Source organism: Rhinolophus ferrumequinum, chromosome X (genome assembly GCF_004115265.2).
Source record: "Rhinolophus ferrumequinum isolate MPI-CBG mRhiFer1 chromosome X, mRhiFer1_v1.p, whole genome shotgun sequence".
In the NCBI taxonomy this organism is placed as follows: Eukaryota; Metazoa; Chordata; class Mammalia; order Chiroptera; family Rhinolophidae; genus Rhinolophus; species Rhinolophus ferrumequinum.
Window position 1 is genome coordinate 75,950,030 of NC_046284.1, and position 17,118 is coordinate 75,967,147.

Genomic DNA, 17,118 nt, shown 5'->3' on the forward strand with positions numbered 1-17,118 from the left:
CTCCACAATTTATTTGCATTGTGATTTTGGGCAAGTTACCTAACCTTTACTATACCTCAGTTTTCTCATCTGTAAAATGGAGATAATCATAGCACCTATCTTATGGGGTAGTTCTGAGGATTAAAGGAGATAATGCATATTAAGCACTTAGAACACTGCTTGGCATATAATAGATATTTAGTAAATGTTAGCTTTGATTTTTATTTTTGTTATGTGTGTATATATTGCTGATAGCTGAATCTGCTGTAGGGCTAAAGTCAATCAGTGGACACTTAAATGAGTGACTTGTATGTGTTTATGAAATGAGTTCACAAATAAGCATTAATCCATGTTTAATTGAATATAACCAGAAGTGTATGAGTTTGAACTCTAGATTTCCTTATCTACAACAAATTTGAGTGCTTACCATCTACAGGCCAGTATTCTAGGATATAGGACAGTGAACTAGGTATTAAAATAATACTCTGTATAAGTTTTTATTCTGGAAAATTACAAGCATATTCACGAGGAAGATAATAGAACCCTACGAATACCTATCACCAAGCTTCAACGATTATCTCTTAGTAGAATTTCATACATACCCACCCAAATTCCCCCTCACTGGATCATTTTGAAAGAAATTCCAGACATCATATTATTGCATTGAAGTTTTTTCTTTTCTTTTTCTTTTTTTTTTTTTTAACAACAAACTATACTAAAGGGTGTTTGCCTCAGATGAACTATTTGTAAAAAGACAAGTTGTCCCCCCACCCTTTTGGTGCCAATAAAAAAACAAAACAAAACAAAAAAACAGGTTGCCTTCTTGATTACTTTTAAGTGATAATGTTTTAGGTATGTGGTGTCCATCATATTTTGTAATTTAGAAGCTACTATACTCACATTATTGAAGTATAAAAGTTTAAGCTTTTCATTATGAAAAAATTTCAAACTTACAGCAAAGTTGAGTTTTACATATACTCACCACCTGGATTCTACCTTTAACATTTTACTATTCTTGTTTTAGCACATATATATCCATCTATATCCAACTCTGCATTGATATAGCAGTTCATTCTATTTTCTTACTCATTTCAAAGTAAATGGCAGAGATCAGTGTAATTGAAGTTCAATTTTTAAAGTTGCCTTTTCAGCTAGGTTGTATTGGATTTTTTGTTTTGTGTAAATTTCATTGTTGTGAATGACAGTTTATATGAAGTTTGGAGTTGTGACAACTCATTTAGTCTTTGTGGTTCTATTGCTTCTTATCTTGAACTTTGCTTTCATACAGCACAAACCTTCATTAAAATATTTAGCTTTAAGTACCAGTAATTCATATTTAGCCAAAACTAGGTAGAATGAATAATGAGGGTTTTGCATGTGTGTTTTCATTGGTTGTTTAAAAAACCAAAAAGTTTAGAAAGACATTGTGTGTCCCAGGGTGGTACACTAAGCTATTATGCTAATTTTGGAATCTTTCAAAATTTTCCATTTAAAAATTGCTCTGAGCTCCAAAAGTTACTGTTTTAGTGTTTAGCTTTTATTCTTTGATCTTGGCATTTTATAAAGTGACTAAATATACTTTCATCTCCATATGACTACATAATGTGACCAGAAAAGCTGTTCACTACATTATGAGCTACTTCAATGCTCATAATAGCCATGTAGTAAATGCTTATTGAGTAAATGAATTAGGTAAATTTATCAGTTCTTATCCTTACTTAATTTTTGAAGTTTTCCTTCACCTTTTTATTTTCAAACTTATTATATGAAGGGCAGAAGTATGCTTTTGCTCTATGTAGAACAAAATGAAGTATGAAGGCTAAATGCTAAACACTTTAGAATTAATGTAAACAGAAATAAGTTGAGAGTTTTAGAACGTGTATTCTGTATTTATTATTTAATTGGGAAGTATTTCAGACAAGAATAAAATAGAGTGGCTTCTGGTCAAGATGGTGGAGTAGGTAAATGCTGTGCTTGCCTCCTCTCACGACAACCTAAAAATTACAACTAAACTACAGAACAACTATCGTTGAGAATCACCTGAAGTCTAGCTGAACAGAAGTCTTATAACTAAGAATATACAGAAGAAGCTACCTGGAGACTGGTAGGGGGGGTGGAGATGCAGAATGGCCTGGTCCCACACCCAAGTATGGCAATTAAAAATCAGAATAGATATCTCTGCTGTGGAGGTACCCCCTGAAGAATGAGGGGTCCCATCCCCACATAAGACTCTTCAGTCCAGGGTTGCAGTGCTGGGGCGAGAAGTCCCAACAGTGTCTGCTTGTGAAAATCAGCGGAGATTGTGGCTGAATGAGGCAGAGGATGGTTGAAATTCAGGCGTTGCTCTTGAAGGGCCTGTACACATTACTCGCTGACGGACTCACTCACTCTAAGCTCCAGCACAGGGGCAGCAGCTCAGAAGGCTCCAGGGACATACAAAGAAGAACTGAATTGTCTGGCTGCAAGGCAAGGGCTGGAGGGGCAGCTTTCTCCCAGACAGAAATGCTGGCAGAGACCATTGTTCATTTTTTGACCACTCCTACCACCCTGCCTGCATTCACAGGAGGGTGCCCAGAGTTTCAATCAAACTAGCTAACACCCTTCCCTCTGCCCTGGTGATTCCCTGAGGCCCTGCTCTACCCAACTTGTGGGCTCACCCAAGCTTTTCCCACCCACTTCCAGTGGCTTTTCCATACAAATGGCCTGTCTAGGCTCATGCTCCGGATTTTCTGAAAATCTCTCAAAGGTTCACAAACCCCAAACAAGTAGCGTCTGGCCTCTGTGTGCCTTGTACCTCTTCTTAAGTACACCAAGCCTGGCATTAGTGGCAGCCAGCCACAGTTTGCAGCTTAGTCTCTCTCAGGCAACTCCAAGCCCAGCCCAAGTGGCAACTGTCTGCAGATCATTTTGTAGCTCATACCAAGTGGCCCCATGCAGGGCATACGCAGAGGCTAACTTTGGCCTGCAACAGAGCCGCCCCCACCCCAAGAGGCCACAGAACCAACATCCCAGTCGCCAGCTTCAGACCACACCAGAGCAGAACCCAACCTCCACCACAAATGACACACTCAAAGCACAGACTGAGCAGGCACCAGAGCCCTGCCGAAGCTAATCTTGCTCTGTAGGGTCAGCCCCTGTACCAAAGCTCCTCTAGTTTCGGCTGGACTCTCATAGCCAATCAGCCTGAGGGTCAGTCCCTCCCATTGACATACCAACAGCAATCAAGGCTCAACTACAACAGGAGGGCACACACAAACCACACAAGGGACACATCTGTAGCACCTGGCTCTGGTGACCAGGGAGACTGTGCCACTGGGCCCCCATAGGACCTATACTACATAAGGCCACTCTACTAAGACCTAGAGACAAGCAGTCCTGCCTAATACATAGAAACAAACACAGGGAGGCAGCCAAATGGGGGAGACAAAGATGTCCAAAACAAAAGAACAGAACAAAGCTCCAGAAAAAGAACTAAACAAAAGGGAGACAAGTAATCTACCAGATGCAGAGTTCAAAACACTGGTTATAAGGATGCTCAGTGATGTCACTGAGAACTTCAACAAAGAGATAAGATACATAAAAATGGAGATAGAAAACAAGAAATGGTCATAAATGAAGAATACAATAACTGAAAATGAAGAATACATTAAAGGGAATCAGCAGTACATTAGATGAAGCAGAGTATCGAATCAGTAATTTAGAAGATAAGATAGCAGAAAACACCCAATCAGAACATAAAAATAAATCCAAAAGATGAGAGTTTAAGGGGCTTCTTAAACTTAAGGGACAGCATCAGGTGTACCAACATTCATATCATAGGGTTACCAGAAAGAGAAGAGAGAGAGCAAAGAATTGTAAACCTATTTGAAGAGGCGATGATGGAAAACTTTCCTAACCTGATGAATGAAATAGACATATAAACCTGGCAATCACAGAGTCTCGAATGAGATAAACCCCAAGAGGCCCATACCAAGACACTTTATATACCGTATTTTGCCATGTGTAATATGCACTTTTTTGCCCAAATTTGTGAGGGAAACATAAGGATGCACATTGTATGGGTAGTACTAATTCCGTATCTATATAAATGTTTTTAATTCTTTTATTTATGCTTATGAGTTAAAAGTGTAACTGTAGATCAATAATGATATCCATATACAAAATAATACCCTGGAATACGATAATTGGTTTTGTTGAACTTACGATGAACTTGCAGTGACTAAGAGTTCTTAGTCTTCTATGATGTGTAAATATCGTAAATGTTTTACCAGTACCTAAAATTTCTTGTACCTTGTATTTATTCTTGTGTTTTGTAATTATTTGTTACATAAAATTTCTTCTACCATAATGTGTTAAAAAATAAACACTAAAATTCCTTTATAATACAAAAAAACAAGTACCTAAATGTAAACAAATAAAAATTTGAATTAGAAAATTAAAATGGAAGATATTCTTTCCCTGAAAGTTTGGGCAAAAACGTTGATATGCATTGTACATGGAAAAATATGGTAATTTAAATGCCAAAGGTTAGATGGAAAATCTTAAAAGCAGCAACAGAAAAGCGGTCAGTTCCCTACAAGGGATCTCCCATAAGACTGTCAGCTTTTTCAACAGAAAATTTGCAGGCCAGAAGGAATTGGCATGAAATATTGATGAAAAGCCAGGACCTACAACCAAGAAGGATAGCCAGCAAGACTATCATTTAGAATCGAAGGATAGGTAAAGAGCTTCCCAGACAAGAAGAAGCTAAGGGAGTTAATCACCACCAAACAAGTATTACAAAGAATCGTAGAGGGACTTCTTTAAGTCGAAATAAAAATTAAAAATATGAATAATAAAATGACAGTAACACATGATCAACAATTACTTTCAATGTAAATGGATGAAATGCTCCAATCAAAAGACACAGGAGGGCTGAATGGATAAGTAAACAAGACCCTTCTATATGCTGCCTGCAAGACACTCACTTCAGATTGAGACACACACACACTGAAAGTAAAGGGACAGAAAAAGATGTTTCATGAAAATGGAAACAAAGAAAGCTCCGGTAGCAATACTTGTATCAGACCAAATAGACTGTAAAACAAAGGCAACAAAAAGGACCCAGTAATCCCACTTCATGCTGTTCATTTGAAGAAATCCAAAACGTTATTTCGAAGGGATGCGTGCATCCATATGTTTATTACAGCATTATTTACAAGGGCCAAGATATGGAAGCAGCCCGGGTGTCCATCAGTGGATGAATGGATAAACAAGAGCTGCTACATATACACAATGGAATATTATTCAATCATTGAAAAAGAATGGAATCTTGCCATCTGCATTAACATGAGTGGACCCTACAGGGTATTATACTGAATGGAGTAAGTCAGACAGACAGAGACAGATGCCATATGATTTCACTTATACGTGGCATCTAATGGACAAAATAAGCAGAACAGAAACTCATAGATACAGAGAACATTTTAATATTTGCCAGGTGGGGGTGTGTATAGGGGATGGATGAAAAAGAGGAATGGATTAATAAATAAAAATTGGTAGTTCCAAAATAATCATGGGGATGAAAACTACAGCATAAGGAATATAGTTAAGAATAATGTAATGACTATGTATGGTTTCTGATTGTTACTAGATTTATCAGGGTTATCATTTCATAAGTTACATAAATTTCTGATCACTGTCGTACACCTGAAACTAATATGATATTGTAGGTCTACTGTAATTGAAACAAAAAAATGATTAAAAATGAACATAATATAAACAATTCTGCAACTACCACCTAGTTTTATGAAATCTTATATTTACTTCAAATAACTTTTAAAGAAATAAAATGTTACAGATAGTGGTGAGGTCTCATGGATTTTAAAATATATTTTATATACGAGGTGTGGTAAAAAAAATCAGTGACTGTTTAACTTAAAAAAAAACTTATTAGGACACATTTCCATTAATTCCCCTCAGAATGTTCCCTCACTTCAAACACTTATCTCGTTGTTCTTGCCACTTTCTGAAGCAGTTCTGGAAGTCCTCTTTCATGAGTGTCTTTAGTTGCATTGTTGTAGCTGCCTTGTGATGTCTTGAATCAATTTAAAATGTTTACCTTTCATGGTCATTTTGACTTTGGGGAAGAGCCAGAAGTCTCATGGTGCCAGATCTGGTCAATAAGGTGGATGAGGACACACCGTAATGTTTTCATTTGACAGGAATTGCTATACCAGAAGCGATATGTGACACGGAGCATTGTCATGATGGAGGATGAAGTAAAGACAGTCACAAAAGAGGACTTCCAGAACTGCTTCAGAAAGTGGCAAGAACGATGGGATAACTGTTCAAAGCGAAGGGGAGTATTTTGAGGGGGATTAATGGCAATGTGTCTTTTACTGGAATCATTTTTTATTTAGTAAACATTCACCGTATCTTTTGATCATGCCTCGTATATAGGTACGTATAGATGTGAAGAAACATTTTTTCATTATTTTTCAATTACAGTTGACATTTGGTATTTTATATTAGTTTCAGGAGTATAGCATAGTGGCTAAACATTTATATAATTTAAGAAGTGATCCTCCTGCCTTGTCTAGTACCCACCTGGCACTGTACATAGTTATTACCTTGTTGTTGCCTATATTTTCTATGGTCTTCTTTACCTCTCTGTGACTCTTTTGTAACTACCATTTTTCACTTAATCCCTTTTTCAGCCAGCTCTCTAACCTCCCTCCCATGTAGCAACCATCAGTTCTTTGTATCTGAGTCTATTTCTATTTTGTTTGTTCGTTTATTTTGTTCATTAGATTCCACATATAAGTGAGATCATGTGGTATTCGTCTTTCTCTGTCTGACTTATTTCACTTAGCATAATACCCTCTAGGTTCATTCGTGCTGTTGCAAATGGTAAGATTTCATTCTTTTTTATGGCAGAGTAATATTCCAATGTACATATGTACTACTTCTTCTTTATTCAATCCTCTATTGATGGGCAGTAGGCTTGATTCCATATCGTGGGTATTGTAGATAGTGCTGCAGTGAACATATGAGGTGTGATCAAAAGATACGGTGAATGTTTAAATTTTAAAAAATTATTGCAGTAAAAGACACATTGGCATTACTCCCCCTCAAAATGCTCTCTTTTACTTCGAACACAGTTTTCCCGTCGTTCTTTCCACTTCCGAAGCAGTTTTGGAAGACCTCTTTCGTGAGTGTCTTTACTTCTTCTTTCATCATGACAACGCTTCATGTCACACATCGCCTCTGGTATGGCAATTTCTGTCAAATGAAAACATTGCGGTGTGTCCTCACCCACCTTATTCACCGGACATGACACAGTGTTACTTCTGGCTTCCCCAAAGTCAAAATGACCATGAAAGGTAAATATTTTGAATCGATTCAGGACATTGAGGAAGCCATGACAGCACAACTAAAGATACTCATGAAAGAGGACTTCCAGAACTGCTTCAGAAAGTGGCAGGAACAATGAGATAAGTGTTCAAAGCAAGGAGGAGTATTTTTAGGGGGATTAATCTCAATGTATCTTTTAGTGTAATAATTAAAAAAAAATTTTAAACATTCACCGTATTTTTTGATTACACCTCATAGGGATGCATATATCTTTTCAAATTAGTGTTTTGCATTTCTTCGGATAAATACCCAGTAGTGGAATTGCTGGCTCATAAAGTAGTTCTATTTTTAATGTTTTGAGGAACCTCCAAACTTTTTCTATAGTGGCTACACTAATTTGCAATCGCACCAACAGTGCTCGAGGGTTCCCTTTTTTCCACCTCCTCCCCAACACTTGTTTGTTGTTTTATTGGTGATAGCCATTCTGACAGGTTTGAGGTGGTATGTGTTTTTTTTTTTTAATAGGAGAAAATGACCAAATTTATTACATGTGTGCATTCAGGGGTTCCTTAAGAGTATGGGACCCAAGGAGAGATCAGGCAGTTAGGGCCTATATGGCATCTTGATCTAAGGAGAAATGGGGGTAGTTGTTTGGGACTCCAAAGGGCAGAAAGGCAATTCACATAGAGATGGAAAAGCAAAAGTGTGGTAAATAAATGTTTTCTTGGCCATTTTTAACAATGGAACACAGAGATGACTTTAACTAAACAGGACTTGCTAGGCTTCTCTATATAACATACGAGTTCATATTAAACTGTAGTGATCTAGGATATCTCCTGTATTGGAGCAGGCCCTTTATCTAAGTTCTTTTAGGCAGTAAGAGGGAAGGCCAAAGGTTTTTCATGAGTCTTTTGTTTCTTGAAAACAAGCAGCTTAAATAACATGAAAGAAGGCATATTTTGGGCTGGCAAATTCTCCTCCCCCTCTGTCCCACCTTTGAAACTTCAAATAAGAAGTGGCACAGTCCAAAAGCTTAGTAGATCGCTCCATATTTCATTGAACCAATTACTCAGTCTTTAGGTCAGTTCTGTTAAACAGCTGTATCTCATTTCAGGAGGTGGTAATGCAGGTGGGCACCCCAAATTAGGCCTATATCGTAATCAGGTATATAATAAAAGGCATTTCTTATTATGGAAAAAAAAAAAGAAAAATTGGAGCAAATTATAAACCAGTATCTGAGTCCTGAGAGATGCCAGTAGAGAAGATTCCTAGATGTCAGGTTTGAAGCATCTTATACAGTTTTAAATGCCTCTGATGATATCATCAGATGTTCAGGCAAAATTATTTAGTGGCTTACACAGCATCAGGCATGGATTGTCTAAGCATGAGATACTGTGGCAAGTTCTCTGAAATTTATATCAGGTCTAGCTGCAGTTTGCAGGGCTTTAGGAAAAGGGCAGTTTCAGTTTTCAGTGATTCCAAGTCAAAAATGGGAGCAAGTTGGGAACATTAGTTAAGAGAGTTGCAGCCAAATGTTTCGGGAAACTATAAGTATTTAGGATCCAGTCTAATTTACAGGTAAATAACAAAAACTTCAAGGAAGTTAATAGAACTAGAATTTAATATCCATAATTCTATATTATAGTTTATATTGAAACATTTTTTGTCTTTAAAATCAACCTCATTTTTACCAACGATAGACAAATTCAGACTAATTTATTTGTAAAATAAGTGTAGTTTTAATAAACCTGGCCTGTTACTTGTATACATAAAACAAGAGTAGCAATTGATCATGTAGGCTCTTTTAAATCTGCTAGCCTTCAGACTGTGCCTGTAGTACCTTTAGATTTGGGTGAATTCCTTTCTTACGGTTTGCAGAATATCCTGAGGTTCCTGAACCTGGCAAGAAGTGACTTACTATCCTGGTAAGGCTGCTGGGAACCCCTGTAAGCAAGGTACGAAGCTGTTTTTCCAAAGGGATTTTTTTTTGGCTTTCATATGTCAAACGATTCCTTAAGATTGTCTGGTCATATCTGAGTCTATGCATGTCTCTCTCAAACATGACGTTCCAGTCAAAGACTTGGTAATATGACCAGATTCCAATTGTGTCCCGTGACAAAGAGAACATATTCTTATTAAACTTATGCAAATAATTATATTGCCATGAAAAATGAGAATACTCACTAAGACTTCCCAAATTTTTGAGGGATTAAGTAGGATGACAAAGATAAATGTTTCAATTCTGCAAACAAAGGTATAATTTACCAATTGCTGTAAGTCATAGGTATCTTAAAAGAAAACATTTCCTTAAGTCTGGAAAACAAAAGATTTAATGTCAGTAATATTTTAAACAAAAATCATAAAAATTATAATCACTTTATGAGTTCATTCAGTTCCACATAATTCTTGTTTATCTTTCGTTAGCAGTTTTATGAAGCCATCAGTTTTTCTTTTAGAGTTCTGCAATTTTTTACCTAGTTCAATGGTATGAGCTGAAAGTTTATTAGAAACCTGTATTTTATAGTGTCAGTCTTCTCTGTGAATCTGTGAAGATGAAACATTTGCAAAACCATCAGAGTAAGGCAATGACTATAAATTACAAAGACTTAAAGTACCCATGGTTAAAGATAATGCAATTGACAAGGAAATTTGTTTATGACACACAACATTTTAAGAAAATTACTAGAATTACAAGTGAAAACATCATACCAGGATATAACAAAATTTTAGAAATTTCATATTTTTTAGAATTTTTACGTAAATAATATTACCCATAATAATATACCCTAGAAGTTCATCATCACTTATTTGACAATGCTTTCCATGAAATTCAACACACAAATAAGGCTAATTAGTTTAATAATTCTCTTTTATAAGGAGAGACAATAAATCTTTTGAGGCATTTCAGGGACCCTCTGGAATACCTCAGTTATTTCCAGGGCAAGGAAAAGACTTTAAAATTTGAATATTGGGAAGTTTGTCAAAAATATGTCAAAAGTTTGGACATTTGACTAAAAAGATCACAGATCATTCTGAAACAATACCTAACTATTCATTTAACTAACCAAAGTAACAGTAAAATATTTCAAAGATAAATATAGAAAGTTACTTTATTGTTAGCAAAACCAGCTTTTACTACTGAAGATACTCAGTTTTCTTAAGTAATTATTGACCTAATTAAGGCAACATAAAACACAGAAAATTATTTTGATTAAACAGAATATTTGCTTTTTAGGCAGAAAACCACAATATCTTACCAGGAGTAGACTAATAGTCTAAGAAAACTTTGTCCTATTTTATTACTATTAGTTTTCGGTGTACAAAATGACATAATGATTAGACATTTGCACCCCCCACAAAGTGAAAACCCCAACAAGTCTACTTCCCATCTGATACCATACAAAGCTATTACAATATCATTGACTATATTCCGTATGCTGTACTTTACATCCTGTGACTATATATATTTTTAATTATAGTTGACATGCAGTATTATTTTGTATTAATTGCATGTGTGCAGTCTAGTGGTTAGGCATTTATATAATTCATGGAGTGATTCCCCCCAATAAGTCTAGTACCCATGTACTACACTATACATAGTTTTTACAATATTAGTGACTATATTTCCCATATTGTATTTCACATTCCCGTGACTATTTTGTGACTACCAATTTGTACTTCCTAATCCCTTCACTTTTCTCACCCATCCCCCCAATTCCCCTCCCTTCTAGCTTGTTGTTTGTGGATTTACTGATGATAGCCATTCTCACGTGTGAGGTGATATCTCATTGTGGCTTTAATTTGCATTTCTCTGATGATTCATTTTTTTTTCTTTCTCTTTTATTTTTCTTTTTTGTTGAGCATCTTTTCATGTCTGTTGGCCATCTATATGTCCTCTTTGGAGAAATGTCTGTTCACGGCCTCTGTCCATTTTTTAATTGGATTGTTTGTTTTTTTTGGTGTTGAGTTGTATGAATTCTTTATAAATTTTGGATGTTAACCCCTTATGAAATGTATCCTTAAACATAAGCATTATTTAGAAATTTTTCAGTTTTATAAGTTCATTTAAGTGCCACCATAAAGTGCATATTATTTTAAAGTTTTTTTTTCTTTTTCTGTTCAGTGTTGTTTTGGGGGTTTTGAGTAGGCTTTAGATCTGCACTGTCTAGTACAATAGCCATTAATTATCTTTACCTATTGAGCACTTGAAATGTGGCTAGTGTGAATTGAGGTGTGCTGGAAGTATGTTTGCACACAGGATTTTGGAGAGTTAGTACAAAAAAAATTATGTGAAATATCTCATTACTAATTCCTTTATATTGATTACATAATGAAATGATAATTTTTGATATATTGGGTTAAATAAATTCAAATTAACTTCACTTGTTTTTTTTTTTTTTAAATGTGGCTTCTAGAAAATTTTAAGTTATATTTCTGGTTCACATTTGTGGCTTGCATTATGTATTTTTTTAATACTATACATATATGTTTTTTTTTTAACAGGACTTAATTGGGGAACAGTGTATACTTCCAGGGCATTTTTCCAAGTCAAGTTGTTGTCCTTTCAATCTTAGTTGTGGAGGGTGCCATTCAGCTTCAGGTTGTTGTCCTTTCAGTCTTAGTTGTGGAGGGCTCAGCTCAGCTCCAGGTCCAGTTGCCGTTGTTAATTGCAGGGGGCGCAGCCCACCATCCCCTGTGGGAGTCGAACTGGCAACCTTGTGGTTGAGAGGATGCACTCCAACCGAGCCATCTGGGAGCCCAGCGGCAGCTCAGCTCAAGGTGCCGTGTTCAATCTTAGTTGCAGGGGGTGCTGCCCACCATCCCTTGTGGGACTCGAGGAATTGAACTTGCAGCCTTGTGGTTGAGAGCCCACTGGCCCATGTGGGGGTCGAACCTGCAGCCTTCCGTCTTAGGAGTAGGAGCTCCAACCACCTGAGCCACCCGGCCGGCCCGCATTATATTTCTTTTGGACAACTGATCTAGATTGCTGACTCTTCATTCCTGTTTAGTGTTAAGTTGTATGGGTATACTATAATTTATCTACCATTGGTGGATATTTAGAATTTTTTTCTAATTTGGTGCTATTAAAAAGTGTTGCCATGAACATTCTTAAACATGTGTCCTTGGCACTTATGCTAGAGTTGTTTCAGGAGGTCAGTTTTTTATTACAAGGTAATTGTGAAATTTCTATCTATAATGGTTTTGCTAATTTACACTTCCACTGGTAGTTTGATAATTTCTCATTCCTTCATACTGGCCAATTTGTTTGTGTAGTGCACTATATAACTTAACACTTAAGTTAATAGCACAAACAAGCATTGTTAATTTTAAGTGACTGTAAAATGTCAGCTTATTTTGCTCAGTTAATCTTTTGTAATAGTCAATGCACATAGCCCTTTTATGGTCTGAATAAATAAAAATGGATTTTAAAATTTAGCAGCCATGCTATGTATATCCTGTTAGTAGGCAGCTGCAAATTCTTGCAACAAAAGTGAACCCATTTTTAAGTGCTGTTAACTTGAACAAAATCTTATAGCATCTTTACATGATGAATACTGTGCTATTAAAAATTATGTTTTAGAGGAATATTTAATGATACAGGAAAATATTCATAGTATATTAATTAATGGAAAAGGTTACAAAGCAGTGAAGTAATTAATGTTCAATTTTGTTAAAACCAAATGTGTGTTAACATTTTCCCATGATTATCTCTGGACAATGAGATTTTAGGTGACATTCTGTTTTGTTCTTCACACATTTCTTTATTTTCCACTTTCTATAGTGGACTTACTATCAGGGAAGGAAGGTGTTGAGGAGAGTCCTTAGCACCTGGAAGCTAAAACTTCCAGACCTGGAATATTAGAAAAGAGAAGTGAGTAAAGGAGCTGTAATTGTTGTCATTTAAAAAAATAAGTTAATGTTTCTTTTATTAATTATCAGGCTTTCCTTAAGATTCAAATGGAACCAAACTATATTGTTGTTTATCCATTGGTTTTTCAGCATTAGATGAAGTTTTCAAAGAATGTCTCAAAATATGTAGGGATTGTCATTTAACTTCAGTAAGAGGTCCATTTTCAATTTTGTATTTTCTACTTTTGGGGAAAGGCAATAGTGGAAAATGGACACATCTCCAATCCTTTGGAATAAAATTTAGTTTGAGTTCTAGTCTCAACTTGGTTTCATTTGGAATTTACATGATGTAGTGATAAATTTGGGTTAAAATCCAGTTCTCTTGCTTTGTAACCTTTGGAAAGTTACCCAGCATCCAAGTTGTCTTTTCATCCGTGCAATGGAGACAATAATACCTAAATGAAAATCTTTATGAGATGTCTAGCATAGTGTAAGCCCTTAACAAAATTTCCTCTTTTTCTATTTTTCAGAGTGGATGCATTTAATAGCTGGAGACAGAATTGATTAGGTATGAATTTCATGAAAATAGCAGTGAATAGCTCTGATCTACATATAAAAAGGTATAGAAGTTACCATATAAGTTGATCCTAATTTTTCATACCTTCCCCCTCAGGTATCTATCACCTGGAGCATTGAGTTCACTACATTCTCAAAGTAAGCTAAACACGGTATTTTCAAAGATGGGTTGTCTGATCTGTTTATGTATCTTTTGCCTTTGACATGATGGTTTTATTGCTTGTGTAAAAAAGGTAATACTATTTCAGACCTTAATTAGCATTTGTCAAAACTCCATTTAGCTAGTTGCTGGCATTGCAGATTTTATGTGATTCACTTTTTATTGATTAGGGAGTTAACCTTTATTTTTATCTGGAGAGATGTGCTTTTTAGGACTCCCTCAAAATTGAGCAGTGGCCCACAAATTAAATGATTACCCTAATGGCTAGTAGATGGGCTTAGTTAAAGAATTGAATATTTAGCTATACAGATAGGAATACCTGACTTTGTTTTCTCTCAGAAATTTGCTTTTTCCCCTTCTTTACCAAAAGAGAAATGAGGCTTTTAGTTAAACTGGATTTAAGTACTCTTTGCATTACAATACATAAGTATATAGATTGACTCTGAATCAAATGTTAGAGGAAAATAAGTTTTGTAACAGTGGCCAAAGTAAAATTGCATTTCTATTTCATCTGAGGTCAGTTTGTCTTTTAACTTACTTAAATCTGAATTCATTCCTTTTGAGCTAAAATATACTTCATTGTGATAAAAACCTTCTAAAATTTTCTTTTTTGTAAGAATTTAGTATGCTTTTGTTAGAAAATAAAGGCAGTAATACTTGTACTTACTTACTTTTTGTGTTAGAGTGACTAGCTTGTATATTGAATTTAGGTAAGACTTGCATTGAATGGAACAATAAATCTAAGCTTTTGAAATATTTACTGCATATTTCCCACCTCAGATCTCTAATGGTTCGAAGATAAGTTATTGATTTTCAGTTCATCTTTTTTCTTGTTATGAGTCTGGGAGTGAGGGACTTCTAAGCTCCTTACATGGTGTAGCTGACTGGTTGGTTGGTTATTTATTTATTTATTTATTTATTTATTTATTTATTTATTTATTTTTAAAGATCAGCTATTCTTTTTTGTTAAATTTTTTTTTTTGGGGGGTGCATATTGTGGAACAGTGTGTTTCTCCAGGGCCCGTCACCTCCAAGTTATTGTCCTTCAGTCTAGTTGTGGAGGGCGCAGCTCAGCTCCAAATCCAGTCGCTGTTTTCAATCTTAGTTGCAGGGGGTGCAGCCCACCATCCAATGCGGGAATTGAACTGGCAACCTTGTTGAGAGCTTCCGCTGTAACCAACTGAGCCATCCAGCTGCCCCACCGGTAGCTCAGCTGCAGCTCATTGTCATCAATCTAGTTGTGGAGGGTGCAGCTCACTGGCCCATGTGGGAATTGAACCGGCAACCCTGTTGTTCAGAGCTCACGCTCTAACCAACTGAGCCATCCGGCCAGCCCAGTTATTTTTATTTTTTAAATAAATGGACCTAATGTGACATGCCATAGCTGTCTGTAGCTTTATTTTTGGTGCTTTCCTTTGTTTGAAATGCTTGTGTAACACCATTGAGATCTTGGTCTTTGTGAGGATCAGGTTCTAATTTCAGTTGGAAGTTTTTAGGAATTGTTTTAAAAATGATTTGTTTTCCTTATTGTTATGCTGCTGCATTCTAATAAGCACAGTGACTTAAGCATGAGCAGTAAGACTAGAGAACTCCGACAATTTCATGTGTTCCTAAAATGTTATTAAATAGTTAAATTAGAAAACCAATGAGTGTATATAAAACAACAAAGGTAACAATGAACAAAGATGAAAAATTCTGGAAAAATATGCTTTAGTAACTGAAAGCACTCTTATGGACATCTTAGTTTATCTTTAGTTCTTGTAAGTATTTTGAGTTTTGAGAATTATCTATTAGGGTAACTACTTTTCTATTCATTAAATTATATTAGTCACTGTGCCTTGAGTTCCCCTAAGGGATGCAGTATAGGTAGGGTAGGCTTTGGTTGGAGATAGAATTCCTGATTTTCCACTTAGTTGCAAGCTAAGTTAAACTCCGTGTTGCTTGCAGCACGTAAGTGCCTTTCTGAGCCTCAGTTTCCTATAATAAAGTTCTCATGAGGTTTATTTTCCAATTACAGTTGACATTCAATATTATATTAGTTTCAGGTGTACTCATGACGTTTAAGTCAGGCCAGTGTGTATAAAATGCACATGCTAAAATTTGGTAAGATTATGTAAGGAAACCCAAATCATGTGGTTCTACTAAGAAAAATTCTGCCATTTACACTAACAGCTGCCCTGCCAGTGGTTGATATTCTGTGGCATAGTAGAAACCTGTATGAGCCTATGTCACATTTGGGAGTGAAATCAAGACAAAAATATTATAGACAATTATTAGACTTTATTTTATATGCTTACATAGTTAACACCTGGCAGCTTTTGAAAGGATTTCTTATAATTTCACTTGAATAAGGACATAAGTTAGGAGATTTTTAACACTTTAGTGGGTAGTAAAATTGTGGTAAATAAAGGAGGTGTTGAAAGAATCTGTTGGATTAATGAAAAGTCTATTGTCGATTACTGTTTAATTTGTAAGTGAAGTTATAGAGATTAACAAATAAATGAATTGTTGTAAATTTTATAATGCATTATAAACAAAATAATTTTAAAACTATAGAAACATGTATATATATATGAGTAATTTTTTCAGTGGAAGTGATTACCTTGAAAAATTTTAGGAAAGTGATTTTTCAGCTTGTAACTCAGTCATACATGTCCAGTCTTCACTTATGAAATATAAAAGAAAATTCTAAAATTAAAAAAAAAAACAAAACTTTTCCAGCATGAAAGCAGTGAATTTATTATGTCACAGAAATCTCAGAGAAAAAATATCACCTGTAATCTTACCAGATAGCTAGTACCCATTATTAATGTTTGAGTGTATTTTATTTATATATACATATTTTAATGTATTTTTAAACATAGTTGTGATCATATTTCATGTATAATTTATAGCCTGCTATTTTTGGTTAGCATTGTAGCACGAACTATTTTTCATACTGTAACTGCACTTTTTGAATTTTTTTAATGGCTGATATGATATCCTATGACTTTTATTCATACCTGTTTACTTAGTCATTATTGGTACATTTTAATGTGTAGTTTTTGCTGTTGAAAATAACTGATTGATCAATATCTTTAGTGATTACAGTTATTTATTTGGAATTACTTTCTTTGTATAAATAAAAAGACAGAATTATTTGAGAGAATATTAAAAGGCTTACTGCCAAGTTGTTTTCTAAATCCTGATATTACCAATGGCCCTATGTGAGAGTGAAT

General features: G+C 35.3%; 1 protein-coding gene across 8 annotated transcripts in view; it reads left to right on the forward strand.

Annotated features, from left to right (window-relative positions):
* Window positions 1–17,118, forward strand: part of ATRX (ATRX chromatin remodeler) — a 263,444-nt gene that overhangs the window by 20,846 nt on the left and 225,480 nt on the right. For 4 of the 8 annotated variants that reach the window (XM_033104061.1, XM_033104070.1, XM_033104101.1 and 1 more), the window contains exon 2: window positions 13,695–13,784. The exons of 2 other annotated variants lie outside the window; for them this stretch is intronic. In XM_033104061.1, the coding sequence (XP_032959952.1) occupies window positions 13,735–13,784 (50 nt within the window). In that variant the 5' untranslated portion in view covers window positions 13,695–13,734. Of the gene's footprint in view, window positions 1–13,694; window positions 13,785–13,837; window positions 13,879–17,118 lie in introns of all 8 variants that reach the window. 2 more of the 8 variants (XM_033104117.1, XM_033104123.1) reach the window with 2 other exon arrangements.